The 17,821-nt window shown below is 37.4% G+C and overlaps 1 protein-coding gene across 1 annotated transcript in view; it reads left to right on the top strand.

Annotated features, from left to right (window-relative positions):
* Nucleotides 1-17,821, top strand: part of ptprna (protein tyrosine phosphatase receptor type Na) — a 37,498-nt gene that overhangs the window by 14,783 nt on the left and 4,894 nt on the right. Inside the window, exons 10-19 of the mRNA XM_051709338.1 lie at nt 3,252-3,338; nt 4,055-4,134; nt 4,278-4,342; nt 13,223-13,432; nt 13,903-14,115; nt 14,469-14,616; nt 15,488-15,561; nt 15,721-15,798; nt 16,584-16,703; nt 16,807-16,973. Of these exons, the coding sequence (XP_051565298.1) occupies nt 3,252-3,338; nt 4,055-4,134; nt 4,278-4,342; nt 13,223-13,432; nt 13,903-14,115; nt 14,469-14,616; nt 15,488-15,561; nt 15,721-15,798; nt 16,584-16,703; nt 16,807-16,973 (1,242 nt within the window). The remainder of the gene's footprint in view (nt 1-3,251; nt 3,339-4,054; nt 4,135-4,277; nt 4,343-13,222; nt 13,433-13,902; nt 14,116-14,468; nt 14,617-15,487; nt 15,562-15,720; nt 15,799-16,583; nt 16,704-16,806; nt 16,974-17,821) is intronic.

A 17,821-nucleotide genomic window follows, 5' to 3' on the forward strand; every position in this document is an offset into this window, starting at 1 on the left:
TGAGTAGGATAAGCTTGTACCATTTTGACATAATGTTGCTTAAATGCATTACAAACGCCATCCATGTGTGGTAACAGATTAGACCAGGGCTGGCAATAGGATGACGTTATCAGATATCGACTATGTCGATTTGGACACTCATTTACAGACGATGATTGACAATATTGGTAAATGGCAAAACAAATTATCAAAAAGTCATCAGATATATTAAACTGTAGCCCAGGGTATGAAATATGCACCTGCCATCTGCCAAATGCGACGAGGCTGAATCCAGCTCCTTATTCACAAGCTCCTCATCCAAATGCAGATATTTCATGCACGAGTAATTTTGCTCATCTACCTGCAACAGTGGTGGCCATCCAGTAAGATGTCTTGAGGTAACACATGACAAGAAATGCATTTAAACACAAAGACACATGCATGAAGAAACACACTTTATTATATTTTTAAGAACAGACAAAAGAAAAGTCTTTTCTGTTTCAGTCTGTTCTGAAAACAGTTTGCAAGAATAATGTCATCTACGAGAATGCTGCAAATGACCTCAGAGGATCTCAGGAGGTGCTTAAAGTTTAGTTCGCTTTATTTCTACGGAGCAGTTCGAGCTTAACATGCGTTTTGAATGTGAAAACAAACTCTGCAGGTTCGCTCATATATTTCTTTGTATTAAAGAAACAAAGACGAAAGTGACTAAATCATAAAATAATACAAGACCACGTTCACCTTGAACCTAAAATTGAGTTGTATTTTCTTTTCTTTAGGCAGCATTAACTGTATTAACAAAACACAATACAAACACAAATTCAATAAGAACACACATTTGGCAGCATTATTTTGGGAACACAAGAACATTTATTAGGCTTACAACTAATATAAAAACTAGTGTTGACTATTCGTTTAAGCGATGTAACAAACTGTTTTAGCTTTGAAAGTAGAAATTATGTGGGTTGTGCTGAATGTTTATGTATCAATTATTATTATTATTATTATTATTATTAAATTTACATTTATAATTATCTTTAGTTCTTAATTTTTAGGCTATTAGTAATGTCCCACATGTTGACATAGACGAATACTTGCGTGATGGCAATGAGGCCGTTGGAGATGGTAAATGGATTTGGGAAGGGGATTATATAAGATTTTTTGGTCATTTCGTTATTTTAATTGCTTTTTTTGTTTCGTTTAACCCTTAAATGCATGGTAATTTTCCCAAACACCATTACATATTCAGGTCTTTAGAGACCCGGCACTTATATCCATCAAAAATGGAAGTACAAAATGCCCAGATAGTGTCAAATTTGTAAAATATTTTCAAGACAATTAGAAAACAATAAAATAAAATATATTTTGATGTTGTATTTTTCATAAATGAAAGAGATAATGCAACAAATCAGGACAAATCAAGAACAGGATTCATTATATTCACACTGAAATTTCATGAGATGCAACTGGATGTCAAACACATATTGAGCTACACAAAACACAAAATCTATACATGTATAATGTATGTGTAACTTATGTCTAGCTTATGTGTATCTTATGTGTATTTTCTCAAGCACTCAGGTCTAAATAGATGCACTACTTACATAATTTCAGTGGTACACCCAAATAACAATAGTCATTTCAAACTGTTCATGCGTTGTACTTGCTGTAAGTTTACTTCGATGTTGTTTCTTCGTCAAATAGCAATGTCAAATATAAATCAATCAATCACTGAAATATCAGTGCCACCTTGAGTAAGAAATAACATGTATGTGTATACGCATATAAAATACTGATAATTCATCATTGTTGATAATTCATTGTTGCACAGAAAATGTAATGAGATATAATATTTAACTGTATGAATATAGTACTCATTTCTCTTGTAATACACAAAGAAATAGATATCCTGTGATAGTAAACTTAAATAGATATGAAATAATACAAAATAATTAAAATAAAAAAACGACACTTACATACCTAGTGTCTCTATATACACTTTGGTACTTAAACCATTATTTTATTTATTTTTCAATTTTGGATTTTTTTTGTGTCACACTATTTATAAGAGATAGATTGAGGAATACTAAAGAGGTGTGGGCACAACTCCAAAAAATGGATGTGGTAAATCTATTTATATGAGGTAAAGGGGATGGAATTATGTCTCGGGTCTCTAAAGACCCGAGGCATGCTTTTAAGGGTTAAAGTGCAATTTGAATTAAGAAATATATTTTGTTTAAGGTTTGTTTTTTTTTGTGTTTCAATAAATTTATTTTATTTTTAAAGCAAAATCAATAAAGCAAAAATATTTAAGGACCCTCAGCAGGGGGTTGAAGTTATAATCGGATATCACAATATTTTTTACGGTGATTATCGCTAAAATAAGTTTTACATATCGCCCAGCCCTATAGACCAGTTATATTTGTGAATCAACATCACAAAATTTGTCGCAAAAGCGCATTAATGTACAATTTTTAAGCTAAGTACAAAAGAAATTCACAAAACTAAAACTAACTTTACCGCACTAATGCAATCGATTCAGCATTTTAAGACAAAGAATTTGAGAGATCAATAAATTGTAAGTAATTTACAGCCTTTGCCTGATTAATATGTAATTGTGTAATCCATAAAAAGTAACTGTAATCTGATTATGATTATTTAAAAATATAATTTAATCTAATTACAAGTACTACATTTTTCTAATCTTATTACATAATACAGATGACATGTAATCCATTACTACCCAACACTGTATATACTGTATTTAGTGTTATTCTCAGCTCTAGAATATTTAATGGGCTACAAATTGTTTTTGTAAATGCAATCTCTATAAATATAACGGATGACTGGAAAAGTTGTGGAAATTCATTGGTTAAAAGGTGTGGGAACCCTGTATTAAATTATATTTGTTTTAAAATCAAGGTATATATGGGATTTATTTAATTGAGTGAATCATGTGTAATCAATATACTAATTTAATCTTCGTTTAAGAAATAGAATTAAAGGAACAGTTGCTCCAGTTCATCATACTTCCTAAAAATTACCTTACCTTATTATTACCTTTCCCCTTCTTATATTATAGGTTTTAAGAGGATTTATAAAGCAAAAATGATTCTAGATCAGCTTTCCTTTATTGAGACATTTGCAAAATATAGTCTAGATGTATTTCTGTTACTATGGCTGAATGTTTCTTGAATTGTATTTATTTTATTTGTGTATCTAAATGCTTGTAAAGAAAATGAGTGTGACGTCTTCCTGTGTTTTCCCGCCAGTCCTTTAAGTCTGTATGATGGGGTGAAACTCTTAGAGACCCTGGCAGAAAGAATTCATCTCTCTACAAGCAGTTTCATCAACATTAGGTAAAGTGTGTGTGTGTGTGTGTGTGTGTGTGGGTATGGGTGTGTGTGGGTTTGTGGGTGGGTGGGTGGGTTTGGCTGGTTTACGAGGACTTTTTTTAGGTTACAAACTGGTTAATACTAGGGTTTTATGCTATAAATGTGGTTTATGAGGACATTTCTAGTGTCGCCATTGTTCAAATCTCTTAAAACATACTAAACGATGTTTTAGGGTAGGGTTAGGATTAGGGGATAGAATCTATAGTTCGTACAGTATAAAAATTATGATGTCTATGGAGCGTCCTCATAATGATAGCTGCACCAACATGTGTGTGTGTGTGTGTGTGTGTGTGGGCAGGTTTAAGTGGATAACGAGGACATTTGTTTAGGTTACAAACTGGTAATTACAAGGGTATTATGCTATAAATGTGGTTTATGAGGACATTTCTAGTGTCCCCATTGTTCAAATCTCTTAAAACATACTAAATGATGTTTTATTGAAAATGTAAAAACACAAAGTTTTTTGTGAGGGTTAGGGTTAGGGGATAGAATCTATAGTTTGTACAGTATAAAAATTATTATGTCTATGGAGCGTCCTCATAATGATAGCAGCACCAACGTGTGTGTGTGTGTGTGTGTGTGTGTGTTTGATTTGCTGGACGGAGAGAGACTGAAAGATCAGTGAGTAAAGACTGAGAATAAAAGAAACAAGATCTGTTTGTCTCTGCTCATGTCTGCAGTGTGGTGGGTCCTGCCCTGACGTTCAGGATCAGACAGAACTCTCTGAATCTCAGCGCAGAGGATGTGGCCAATAAAGCTGGTAAGTGACAAGCCCTCTCATTTAGACCATTAATTTTACATCCAGCTAGATGGGGAAAAAAAGTCTTAGTTCTTCCAAGGTATTTAAGCAGGTATTATTCATTTAACAGCACACACGCAAACATTATTGCTTTTACATTGCAGTAGCTGAGAAGAATTTCCTCGAGGGTGAGACAGGTTTTAAAATTGTCCAGACTGGAGTGGGAGAGGTAAGCATCTCTCTCTCTTGCTTTTTTTTTAAAGTCGTCCAACCACACACCGCAAAAGCCACACATTCGCCCTGATCGGCAGGTTTGTGGATTAGTGATTATGTTAATTGTTTGGTATAATGAACCACTCTCTCCTTGTAAGTCAGCAACCAAATTGGCCACACAGGTCATTATTCTCTAGAAAACAGCCCTCATCAAGCAAACGGGGTGTCATTGAAATTCATAGATTCTACAGTTTGTCCATCTATTATGTACAGATGATGTACTGAGATATAATTCCCCTTTCTCATGAATCACTTTGGTGTTTTATACTGAACTGAACAAGGAGGGCATTTCAAATGAAATTTTTTTTTAAATCTCTAACTGTCTCCACTGTACCGTTCTCCCATCTCAAATCCTTCTGCGTTTTTTCCTGCTGTGCCTCATTTCTCTCCTTCACTCATTCTTTCTCTTCTTGTCCCATGCCATTCTCCCCTCTGCCATTCTTTTGCCCCTTCTCTTTTTGTTACCTCTGTCTTTGACCCCTCCCGGTCCTCCCTCGTTCCCCCACTTTCTTGGGTGGCTTTTGTGCTTGGTGCATATTGAGGCATTCGGCTCTCTCCCTCGCTTGCTCTCCTTTCACTTTGTACAGCTGTTGCAGGCCCTTGAATGCAGAATAATGTCTTTTGTTGCATCCGGCTGCTCATATTTTTAATTATTCTTTCTTGTTCCATTGTGGGCGTGACACTTTCTTTGCTCTGAAGTGCACGGTGTATGAGCGAATGAGTGTACGTGTGTGTAAGAGTGTGTGTGCATACACTCTCTCTCTCTCCTTTATCTTATAATTTCTCTCTCTGCCTCAGTAATGAGACCTGCTTGCACCTGACAGTTTTTTGTCCACCTTTTATTGGGGATAAATGCTTTTCTGCATAGGCTGTTTTCTCTCTTTCTCTGTTTCTTTTTCATGCTTTTTCTCTCTGTCAGTCTCTTTTTCCCCTTCTCTTCGTTAATTAAGGTTTTTATCTTCCACAGTGACACACATAGTAGTGCACTTTTTTTTTTTTTCTAAATCCTGTTGATGACATTTATATTTATTGGATAACATATACAGACAATATTGTTAATAATTTGTCTTTTTAGCATAATTTATCAATTTAATACCAAACACATCCGACTTCACATGCACGGAAAAAAAAAAAATCACTCTTTGACAGATTCAATCATGGACAGTGGTTCCACAAGGTTGAAATGAGATTTCTTTACTTCAAATTACTATGTTATCTCAACACAGACACTTGGTGTAGAAAGAACCTAGTTGAATTGGGTAAACCCAACAAAATTAGGCATGCCGATGTAACTCAAATAAATCTCTTTTATTTCTTTGTGTACTAATTAGTGAAAGTGAATGTTAGCATGCGAAACATATGCTGGTTGGAAGTACAGAGTGTATTTTAGTATCAATGCTATGGTTAATAATAATAATAATTCCTTAAATTTATATAGCACTTTTCTAGGCACACAAAGCACTTTACATAGTATAGGGGGAATCTCCTCAACCACCACCAGTGTGCAGCATCCACCTGGATGATGCGACGGCAGCCGTAGTGCACCAGAACGCCCCAGCTATTGGTGGAGAGGAGAGAGTAGAGTTATAGAGCCAATTAATGGATGGGGATTATTAGGAGGCCATGATTGAGAAGGGCCAAATGGGGGGAATTTGGCCAGGACACCGGGGTTACACCCCTACTCTTTTACGAGAAGTGCCCTGGGATTTTTTTTTTTTAATGACCACAAAGAGTCAGGACCTCAGTTTAATGTCTCATCCAAAAGCAATGCCTTTTTACAGTATAGTGTCCCCGTCACCATACTGGGGTATTAGGACCCACACATACCACAGGGTGAGAATCCCCTGCTGGCCTCCCTAATACCAAGTCCAGCAGCAACCTTAGTTTTTCCCCAGGAGGTCTCCCATCCAGGTATTGACCAGGCTCAACCATGTTTAGCTTCAGCGGGCAACGGTAACCCCCAAAACTCCAACATAACAAACTCTTCTAAATCTCAACAAACAAAACATTAAACACTAACAAGCATCCCCCTTTATATTCATCTTGCACAGACACATAACATAACACTTAAGCCCAGTTTCATTAATGCTACATTAACACTACAAAAAGTATTCATCCAGTCCCAACTCAAATGGATTAAGTAAACTTCCATTTTACAAATGTAAATGCATAGAATGTATTGTGAATTTTGTTGCTTTAATTCATTTTGATTAAGCAAATTAAACAAGCTGCAAAAATCTATGCCTATTTATTTTCATATCAAACTAAATACTTATTATTCTATAAATCACAGGGTGCATCTTCAATATCATCCCCAATTCTTGTATATCTGATACAATTATTCCAGATGTGAAGGCTGTGTATTTGTGTCCCTGCCAAACCATATTAATTACAAACCCCTTTTTTAGGCCCATGGCACTTTAGTTACACCCCATTCGTTGTGCCCCCTCCTGCTCCAGTTGCTTTTGGCCTGTTTTTTTCCCTTCTCTCTCTCTCTCTCTCTCGCTCGCTCTCTCTCTCCCTCTCACGGACGGCCTATCCAGGGCATCAATGCCACCCCCTCCCCTCCAACGTTTCACCATCAGCAACATGTGGAGCTGTCACTATGGCAACGCCGTTTGATGTGACAAGTGTCGGCGCTGGTTGAATGGGGCTGAGAGGCACCGAGGCCTTCATACGAGTCAGACACAGCTCTCGGGGAGGCACTTTCTCTCTTTCCCCCTCCCTTTTCTTGTCCTCGCCGGTTATTTTCACTCATTTACCTTTGCGCTCTGACTCTACTTGTATGGCACTCTTTCCCTCCGTTGTGGTTTCTCACCGCTGGAATGTTGAGCACTGGCTACTTTGAGGCACTTGTTTGATGTGTAGCTCCAGCCTAAGTTGTCCGACTGGGACGCGTGGACTTTGAGGAGGCTGAAAAATGTGAAACTGAAGACAGTCCTTCTCGCGCTGATGTAGAGATGTGTGCGGGTGAGTTCTGTTCACTCTAAACACTCTTCATCACTGATGCTGTAGGCCTTAATGGACTAGGTAAATGCTGAGATACCAGTAAATAAATCCGCTGTATTCTGCGGCTATTGTGTTTTGCATACGTTTATGTTTGACACTAGGATGTGACCAGTCATTCGTGTCTAAAAGTCATATTCCACGCCGTTCAAATTTAACATTAGCAACAAACTTAGGCCTATAAAATTGTTAATTTCCTTATGAATAATGTTAAATAATGTAAAGTATTTAAATAGATATTGGCTACTTGTCGCGTTATTAGTCGATCGATATATTGATGCCATTTATCGTGATTCCAGTTTAGTCAACACTATTATAAACACTTTATTTACAGTGTCCTTGTTATACATATTACATGTATTTACTATAGTAATAACAGTAAATTATGCATAATTACATGCAACTAATCCTAAACCTAACCCTAAACCTAGTAAGTACATGTTGTTAATTAATATTACTCAGTACTTATGTATGTAATTACACTGTAATAAGGACACTGTAAAATAAAGAGTAAACAACACTTTTATAAACACTTTTTCAGAACACATTTTATTAGTCCCCATGTGTATTTATGGAAGCATTAAATTGACTTTTTTTTTTTTTTTTTTTTTTGGCTAAATAAAAAAAAAATCTTAAAGCAGTCTGATCACTCGTCAAAAATCATTGGTGACACTCGTACACTTTTTAAAATTATAATATGAGTTAAAGGCTGGGATATTTAGTCATGAAAATGCTGATATGTTATGAACTACTGTTATGTCAGTATTTTGTAAAATATGTAGTAAGCTTTATCCGTTCTGTACATTTCTTTCAAAATCCTAAGAAATGTCTAAAATATAAAGTACTCCAGTTACTCGTCAACATCATACTAACTTGTGAAAAATATATTTAAAAAAAATTCCCTCTCTCTCTCTGTCTCTCAATTTTACAGGGGTCAAAGTAAATTATGATTAGTATGCATTTAATAGTCTGCATTTATAAACATTTTGATACATATTTAAAATATTTATGTAAACAATACTTGTCTGTTTTATTGTATAACTGTATACTACAAACAGCAGATCTTAAATATAGGTTGGCATTACAGTAAAAGTGTAACTTACTCTTTTGCCTGCAATATTTGGAAAAGTATGATGAGTAGAAATTATAATAATAACAATTAAGCATATGCATTTGACCACAGTTAACCCCTTTAGTATTAAGCAGCTTGGCATACACACAGTACTGTGGTGTGTGTGTGTGTGTTCAAGTGTTCATGAAAATTTTTTGTTAAACCCTTTTTTTAAGAGCCGTGTGCTATCTTGACTAGTGATGTCAGGTGGACTGGTTGCTGTGGTAACAGGGCAGAGCAGACTAAATGAGAGAGATGATGTAATTTGTTTGTAGCCGTTGCAGGTGCACTTAAGTTTACACTATTTCTATAGGTTTCGTGTACTCATTTTCAAAGGGATTTTTGTAAATTTTATCTCCTACTCATGTGCTGCTAAAATCCCCACTCAGTGACTAGAACTGACTGGATATAATTTTTTACATTACGGTAAAACATTCAAATGATTGTTTTAGTATTTTCTAGTTTCCAAATAGATCGTTTAAAATAATTTTAACATTGCTAATGGTATTGTCTTTGCTATTTCAAATATTAGTTATTTGTCAAACAAAAACAATTGGTGTGAATGTTAGTACACTGAAAGGTGCAGGACAGAGAGAGAGAGAGAGAGAGAGAGAGAGAGAGAATATTCCTATATAACAAAAACCCTCCAAAGGTTTTTTGTTTTTGTTTTGTTTTTTGTTTTTCAAGCAAACTTAATGAAAATTGAAATTTACTGCACACCATCTGCTGTGTAATATAAAGGCAGAGACACTACAGCGGTGATGAGAATCCTGACGAGTCATAGCTTGAACGGTTCTATCAGATAACAGTCTTGCTGAATTGTGAAATCAATTCACAGTGAGTGAATGGACCAGAAGATACATAATGGGACAGACAGGCTGATGAAATCTTATATCAGCGAGAGACTCAGAGATGGCCGACGCTCCATTTCTGACTCTGACATATCGACTGTGCCTGAACTGCTATTGTGATTCAGTGTGCGAAGCTCTTGATGATCTTTGCCCCTGAGATCTTCCAAAACAAACAAGCACACACACAGACATGCATGTGTGTTTGTGTGTATCTTCTTTTTCTGTGGTTGAGGTCAAAGGGCTCAGTGGAGGTCAGAGGGGTCATGGGGAATGGTGGAGGGGTCCTGGGACCCTGAATCCTATTTTCCTGCTTCTTGAGGAACAGATGTTAAAATTATGCAGCCAACAGCTATTGTGATTCTAATGCACATTTGTATTTGTTAGTATGTTTATAAAGAGTATTGCATTGTGTAATTTCTTTTTTTTTTTTTTTTTTTTTTTTGTGGCAGAAATAGACCATGTAATTATATGACCTCTCTTCTGAGATTTTTCTCAAGTATATCTGCATGCATCACCCTTTCTGGACCCATTTTACCCCTCCTATGCAGAGTTCTACTCTCTCGTACTCTGTAACCATGCTTTCTTTCCTTCCACCCCTCTGATCGGTTGCCTCCTCTCCCGTTTTCTCTGCTCTCTCAGCCTTCATATTCTCTGCCTGCCCCTCTCAGACCTTGGGGGGCCTTTGTCCTCTTGTCCTAAACCAGCTCATTTTTCCTGCCTGCTCCCGTGCTTCATTCTAAATGCCTGTCACTCTTCCTTTCGGGGCCTCTCCAGAGTAGCAGGTGAGGCGCCCCACACCCCTTATCTCCTCCCCCATTGTCCTTCCATCCAGCCACTCACCCTTGCCTCAAACCACCCCCTCCCTTCTTCCACTCCTTCAATCTCCTCTCCAGAACATTCTTCTAGCTTTTCAGGAGAAATGGCTGAATTTGAGTGGGAACAAGAGGGACAGAATGAAATGTGCGAGGAACGAATGGAGAGTGTGTGTGCATGTGTGAAAAGGGCAGAAAGAGATGGGGAACAAGGGGGAAAATGGTTGATACATTTTGAGAAAAGGATAGAAAAGGAGGGAAAGCATCTTGACCTCTTTATGGTCAGAAATAAGTGCTCATTTACTCACTCTTTGCAGCTTTTAATGGCTGGCTGTGTGCTGCAGAACCTGTTTAGATGGTGGTGAGGTGTCAACCTAAAGGTCTGTTCCACTTATTGCACACCGTTCTCAAAAACCAGTGGGTGCTTGGGTGAAAATTACATCCATTGTAAGAATGGGTTGTTAAAAGGTTAGCCTGTAAAAAAAATCCTGATTTGATCCACATAAAGATGGTAGGCTATTAAAGGTTATTTAGTTCACCTAAAAAGAAAAATTCTCTCATCAGTTACTCACCCTTATGCCATCCTAGATGTGGATGACTTTCTTTCATCTGTTGATCACAAACGAATATTTTAAGAAGAATATTTCAGCTCTGTAGGTTCTCACAATGCAAGTGAATGGGTACCAAAATTTTGAAGTTCCAGAATGCACATAAAGTCAGCATAAAAGTAATCCATAAAACAGATCAACATGTAAGTGCTTTTTTACTACCAAATTCTCCTTCTTGCCCAGTAGGTGGCAATATGTGCGAAGAATGTGAATCACCAAAAACAAAAGAAGAAGAATGTGAAAGTGGAGATTTATAGTAAAAAAGGACTTAAATACTGATCTGTTTCTCACCCAAACTTATCATATCGCTTCTAATAATATAGATTTAACCACTGGAGTTTTTATGCTGCCTTTATATCCTTGTGGAGCTTAAATATGTTGGTCCTACCACCCCTGGAGTCACGAGTTCGAATTCAGGGCGTGCTGAGTGACTCCAGCCAGGTCTCCTAAGCAACCAAATTGGCCCGGTTGCTAGGGAGGGTAGAGTCACATGGGATAGCCTCCTCGTGGTCACTATAATGTGGTTCACTCTTGGTGGGTTGCGTGGTGAATTGTGCGTGGATGCCGCGGAGAATTGCGTGAAGCCTCCACACGTGCTATGTCTCCGCGGTAACTCGCTCAACAAGCCACGTGATAAGATGCGCAGATTGATGATCTCAGACACGGAGGCAACTGAGATTCGTCCTCCGGCACCTGGATTTAGGCGAGACACTACGCCACCACAAAAGGGGAGAAAAAAAATAATAAAATAAATTATGGTCACCATTCATTTGCATTGTATGGACCTACAGAGTTGAAATATTCTTCTAAAAGTCTTCATTTGTGTTCAGCAGAAGAAAGAAAATCATACACATCTGGGATGGCATGAGGGTGAGTAAATGATGAGAGAATTTTCATTTATTGGTAAACTACTTCCTTTAAATTTATCTGGAAAAGTAAATAGTCAGTAATATGTAAAGCTCCATCATACATAAAATATTTCACAAAAGATTGTAGTCAGTAGAAGTAACAGTTGATTACAACACTCTTTATGCATCTTCTATAAAATGTAAAATGTTCATGTTGAGTTTTCTCCTTTTAAATTTGAGAATTATACACAAAATACAGTTAATGCTTTTATTGGCTTTGGTTGATGAGAGAGAGAGAGAGAGAGAGAGAGAGAGTATGTCATCTAATTTAAATTAATGTAATGTAAAGCAAAGATATTCTTGATTTTTAAAAAATCCTAATTCAGGATGATATTTCAGTGTTTTTAATGTGGGAATTTAGAATTTATAAGTTTAGTTATTAATTACATGGGGTGGCACGGTGGCTCAGCTGAAAGAAAAAGTTATTAATTATACAAAACAAGCATATTTTTACTTGAGAAATTGAGTTGTGTGATGTTATTATAGTCCTCTTAAAGCCTCACTGAAGCGGTAGTTTATTTTGGTACAGAGATTATTTCCTTTCATTTTAATACATTTGATCAATTATTAATTTCCATAATATTATGTAGTTTTCCATACATAAAATTACCAGCATAGTAAAACCCTTAAATATGAAATGAATATAATATGTAATAAAGGTGTGTTAGTATGTAGGTACTAAATACTAAGTAAGATTCTTCAGATTACACCACATATGATTAAATTGAATGATTTATGCATAATGATGACAGCATATCTCCTTTTCTCTCATTTCCTTTCCACACTGTGATGGCCACAGATTACATTGAGCTTTCTGTTGTTGCCATGGTAGCGCTATGGCCTGTTCTCCCCTGCTGAGGCTCCCAGACACCATGGCAACACCAACAGGCAGGGGATGGAGACACGGGGGCAGAGGGTTGGGAAAGCGGTTGCATGACATCAACAATCATTGCCAATCAGTTCATTCTCTTTTCTTGTTTTGTGATGTAGAAAGAGTACAGATAAAAGAGAGAGAGAGAGAGAGAGAGATTGATTGAATAAAATAAATGAGAATCCCCTCAGAGTGATTGACCCTGCATTGTGTGGGGGATTTCCTTAATTGTTTACTTGCTGGTAATTATTCAGAGGGGCGGGCGGGTCAGTGACTTTCTTTAATTATTTCAGGAGTTGAGAAAGGCTGGCACGTGGCTGTGCGTGTGTGTGTGAGATTGTGCGTGTGTTGTCAGGGTAATCAGTAGCTGATGGTGGCAGTGACATCCAACTTGTTTACACAAACACAGAGAGAGAGACAAAAGATAGGACGAGAGAGTAAGGAAGACACTGTCTTATGCCAAAGAGACCACACAAACACGGCACCTTCCACTCTCTCCTTTTGATTGTGCAATAATATTATTTTGACTTCTATTGACACTTTTTTTATTACTATAATTTTCTAGCATTTTAATTTTCATTGGCATTGCTTCACTGGTCTCTTCTTTTGCATTATGCTGTTTGACGTTTACAGTATTTCTTTCTTTCTCTTTTTCTCTTTTCGCCATAGAGGAGCGAGGGGCGGGGGTTGCCCCAGGCCACACGGGTAGGGGAGGGTTCACGTGGGGTCGTCCTGACAATGGTCGCCATGGCATGTGTGGGCACGGGGTTGTTGGTTGCCTTGGGAATTGCCTGTCTTCGCCACCACACCCGTCAGTTAGCCTCAGGCAAACTGGGTCTGGGACCAGAGGCTGGCACGGAAACCCACTTTGACTACCAGGTACACACCGGCATACAGATACAGGGAGAAAAAGACAAATACAGAATGAAATTTACTCTATGATCAAGAAAGGGAAATTATGTTGCCAAAAATTGAAAAAAATCATACCACCCTTCCGGTATGGAGGTGTAGGAATCCTCTGTATGCCTGCGGTCTGCAAAACCTTATTTAAATTTAATTATTTATATAAAATAATAAATATATAATTTTAATAACATTTATATATTTTGCCTATTAAGACATGAGCTTGAGAGGAGGCATTGACATTTTCAGATGAATACAACAAACACTAAAATATGGTGCAACTGACACATAATCAGCACTGTAATTGCATTTAAATTTGCATTGACTTTGGCTGAGTATTAATGATATTGGTAATTGTACACGAGACACTGAGGATTATTGATTTGAAAATATAATTTTAAATATATTATTGAATGCTAATGATAAGGTCCCTATGCGTCTCTCAGGAGCTATGTCGCCAGCACATGGCAGCCAAGACATCGTTCACCCGTCCGGAGCCAGGTGGTCGGCGGGGGACCAATACGTCTCGAGTCAGCAGTGTGTCGTCTCATTGCAGCGACGGACCGCAGCACAGCCCCAGCTCTCACAGCAGCACACCATCCTGGAGTGAAGAGCCTGCACAGTCCAACATGGACATCTCCACTGGACACATGATACTGGTACACACACTGGCTCACTCCCACACCCAAAAAAACAGGCACAAAAAATGTAATTCTGTCTGGGTCTTATAAAAAAGTGTTGTGATCCATACACTATTTATCCCTCTACACATTTTAGTACCTGCTTGTACAAAACAATTCCATCTTAAAACACACACAGCAGTAAATTAAAGAAGTGTTAAAGACTTTCATGTTATTTTAGTTATATTGTCAGATCAGAGCCTCTAGTTGGTTTCTATACTCTAGTATGGAGTCATGTTTTCCATGTCCAGTCCGTTATTAATTATATAAGGAAGGATTAGACTAGTCATGGGCAACCAGCGAAATTTGTAAAGTTTACTTCTTTTGTTCAGGCATATATGGAGGACCATCTGAAGAATAAGGACCGTTTGCAGAAAGAGTGGAAGGCTTTGTGTTCGTACCAGGCTGAGCCGAGCTCCGTCTCTATTGCCCAGAATGAAAGCAACATGGAGAAGAACCGCTGTCCTGACTTTGTGCCCTGTAAGAGCAATGTGCCTCTTTTTTTAAAGGAATATTTATTATAGTGATCTAATCCGCATACAGAACACTGCTTTTGCTAAATACTATTTTGATGGTTAGAAATGCCCCAGATCATATAACTGAAAAAACAAACAAATAAACAACAAAAAAACAACACAAACCAAATTTAGTTAATATGTCAGTGTTCTTAAAGGGATAGTTCACCCAAAAATTAAAATTCTCTCATCATTTACTCTACCTCAAGCCATCCCAGATGTGTGTGACTTTCTTTCATCAGCAGAAGAATATCTCAGCTCTGTAGGTCCTCACAATGCAAATTAATGGTTACCAAACTTTTTAAGCTCCAAAAATCACATAAAGGCAGCATAAAAGTAATCGCTATGACTATATCTTCTGAAGTGATATAATAGGTGTGGACGAGAAACAGATCAATATTTAAATCTTTTTTACAATACATTCTCCTCCCTGTCCAGTAGGTGGCGATATGCACAAAGAATGCGAATTGCCAAAAAACAATAGAAGAAGAATGCGAAAGTGGAGATTTATTGTAAAAAGGACTTAAATGTTGATCTGTTTCTCACACACACACCTATCATAACACTTCAGAAGACATGGATTTAAACACTGGAGTCGTATGGATTACTTTTATGCTGCATTTATGTGCTTTATGGAGCTTCAAAGTTCTGGCCTCGATTCACTTGCCTTGTATGGACCTACAGAGCTGAAATGTTCTTCTTGTGTTCAGCAGAAGAAAGAAAGACATACACATCTGGGATGGCATGAGCGTGAGTAAATGATGAGAGAATTTAGATTTATTTAACCTCAATTCCAGAACAACTCTTGGGGGCTTACATTACATTCTATGTTTTAGATGACCATTCACGAGTAAAACTAAAGGCAGAGACCAACCCCTCCAAAGAAGACTACATAAATGCCAGCACTATTGTAAGAAACTGCTACCGTAATCTATATAGAACAAAGACCTTTATAAAAGTACTATTATGTATTCTGGAAAAATAAAGAATTGTTTCTAGCAAAACATTTAACAAATGTGGTAATGAGACAGGAAAGGGTCTTCATTTATACTGTTGTCTTTGCCCATAGATTGATCATGATCCACGTTTGCCTGCTTATATTGCCACTCAAGGACCTTTGCCACACACTATTGCTGATTTCTGGCAGGTGAATTGCACATGCTGAGTTTGATGATGAAATGGGAAGATTTTAAGATCAAGATGTATGAATCTAGTTTAATTCTGATTGCTTTCAAACAAGGTCCTAACACTTAAATATTTAATTACATGTCTTCAAAATGAATCAAAGCTGAATAAACAGAAAAATGATTTACATTCATACGTATCTAAGAGATCGATTGTTTTATAACAATTTACAATAAGGTTCTATGCACATTATTAATCTTGTTTTTAATGTTAATTTATAATTGGATGATTGTTAATTCATGTTAGATTATAATGTTCATAATGTTAACATACTCATTTGAATATTACAAAATAAACATTAACCCACATTAATAAATGCTGTTTAAACATTGTTTATGGTTAGTTCATGTTTAACTAACTATTTAACTAACATTAACATATGTAACCTAATTGTGAAGTGTTACCAATTATTCTTTTGGTACTTTACAATAAGGTTCCATTCGTTAACATTAGTTAATGCATCAGGTATCATGAACAATGCATTTTTTACATCACTTTGTTAATAAAAATACAATTGTTCATTGTTAGCTCATGTTAGTTCATAGTATATTAACTAATGTTAACACATAGGCTACAACTTTTGATTTTAAAAATGTATTACTGTATGTTGAAATTATCATGAACTAAGATTGATAAATACTTAAGTATTGTTCATTGTTAGTTCATGTTAACTAATGTTAACAAATGGAACCTCATTGTAAATTGTCGCCATTCTTGTTATACTGACACTGTTTCGGTTTGTGTTAGATGGTATGGGAGAGTGGGTGTACTGTAATAGTGATGATGACAGCTCTAGTGGAAGACGGAGAGAAACAGTGTGAACGTTACTGGCCCGATGAAGGATCGTCTCTGTACAACATCTATGAGGTGAAAAACTCCATTCAGTCTTTGCTCAGTAATGTCCCTTGTGGCATTTTTTTTTTTTTTTTTTTTGCTTTATTACCTTACTTTTTTCTCCTACATTTCTCAGGTGAATCTTGTGTCTGAACACATCTGGTGTAAAGACTTCTTGGTTCGTAGTTTCTACCTGAAGAACGTTCAGACTCAAGAGACGCGCACTCTGACCCAATTTCACTTGCTGAGCTGGCCCGCACAAGGCATTCCGTCCTCCACGCGCCCCCTGCTGGACTTCCGCAGGTACTGCCACAACTGAACACGGCTTCATGCTTAAGCCCCGTACACACATGCTGTCGCTCTAACGTTACTGGTAGACTGCACGTCTGGCCATGTCTTTTGAATATATGCTCACAGATGAGATGTCGGTAAAACTAATATTTATTTCCAATTTGACAAGGACTCAGTTTTCTTGTTCCTAATAAAGTTAAACTTTTCTCAATTTTGTCGTGTCGCTCGCCACGCCCACATCTAATCGCCAGAGGTCGCTGTCGCTCGGGTCGCCGGAAGTCGCTTGCTGTCATAGAAAATGAATGAAATGAGGTCTCTTTGTCGCTGCATATGGGCGAATTCCCAACTGCGTTTTTGCGCCCTTGAAGGGCACTGCGGGAAGGGGAGATCTAAATGAAAGTGAGCAACTCAAGCTCTCCATGAAGGTCCTTTCCACAAGGCCGTTAGTAAAGGGTATATGCGATGGTCACTTCGAAGAAGTAATTTTACAGTTTATGATCACGTGACCCTGGGTGGCGTGTCTCCTCCTCTGCAATTTGTCCTTATACATGAGATAGTAGAAAGCCGTAAGCAGAAAGATACTCCAAAAACAGGGTCCATTTCTTCCTGTAGGCTATTCTAAACGCTGTGGTTTATGATTATTTTTTATTAAGACCTCTGGTGCACCAAATAACTTTCGGTGGGAAATGTTCATTAATGTATTTTATATACATTTGTGCAGGGGCGTAGATTTCAGGGGGGATGGGGGGAGGTAACCCCCCAGTAATCAAAACAAGCAAGTACAACCCCCCCCCCCCCCCCCCCCCATTTATGTACAGATATATTACTATTATTATTATTATTAAGACAGCAGCAGTAAG

This window comes from Myxocyprinus asiaticus, chromosome 10, assembly GCF_019703515.2.
Source record: "Myxocyprinus asiaticus isolate MX2 ecotype Aquarium Trade chromosome 10, UBuf_Myxa_2, whole genome shotgun sequence".
Classification (NCBI taxonomy): Eukaryota; Metazoa; Chordata; class Actinopteri; order Cypriniformes; family Catostomidae; genus Myxocyprinus; species Myxocyprinus asiaticus.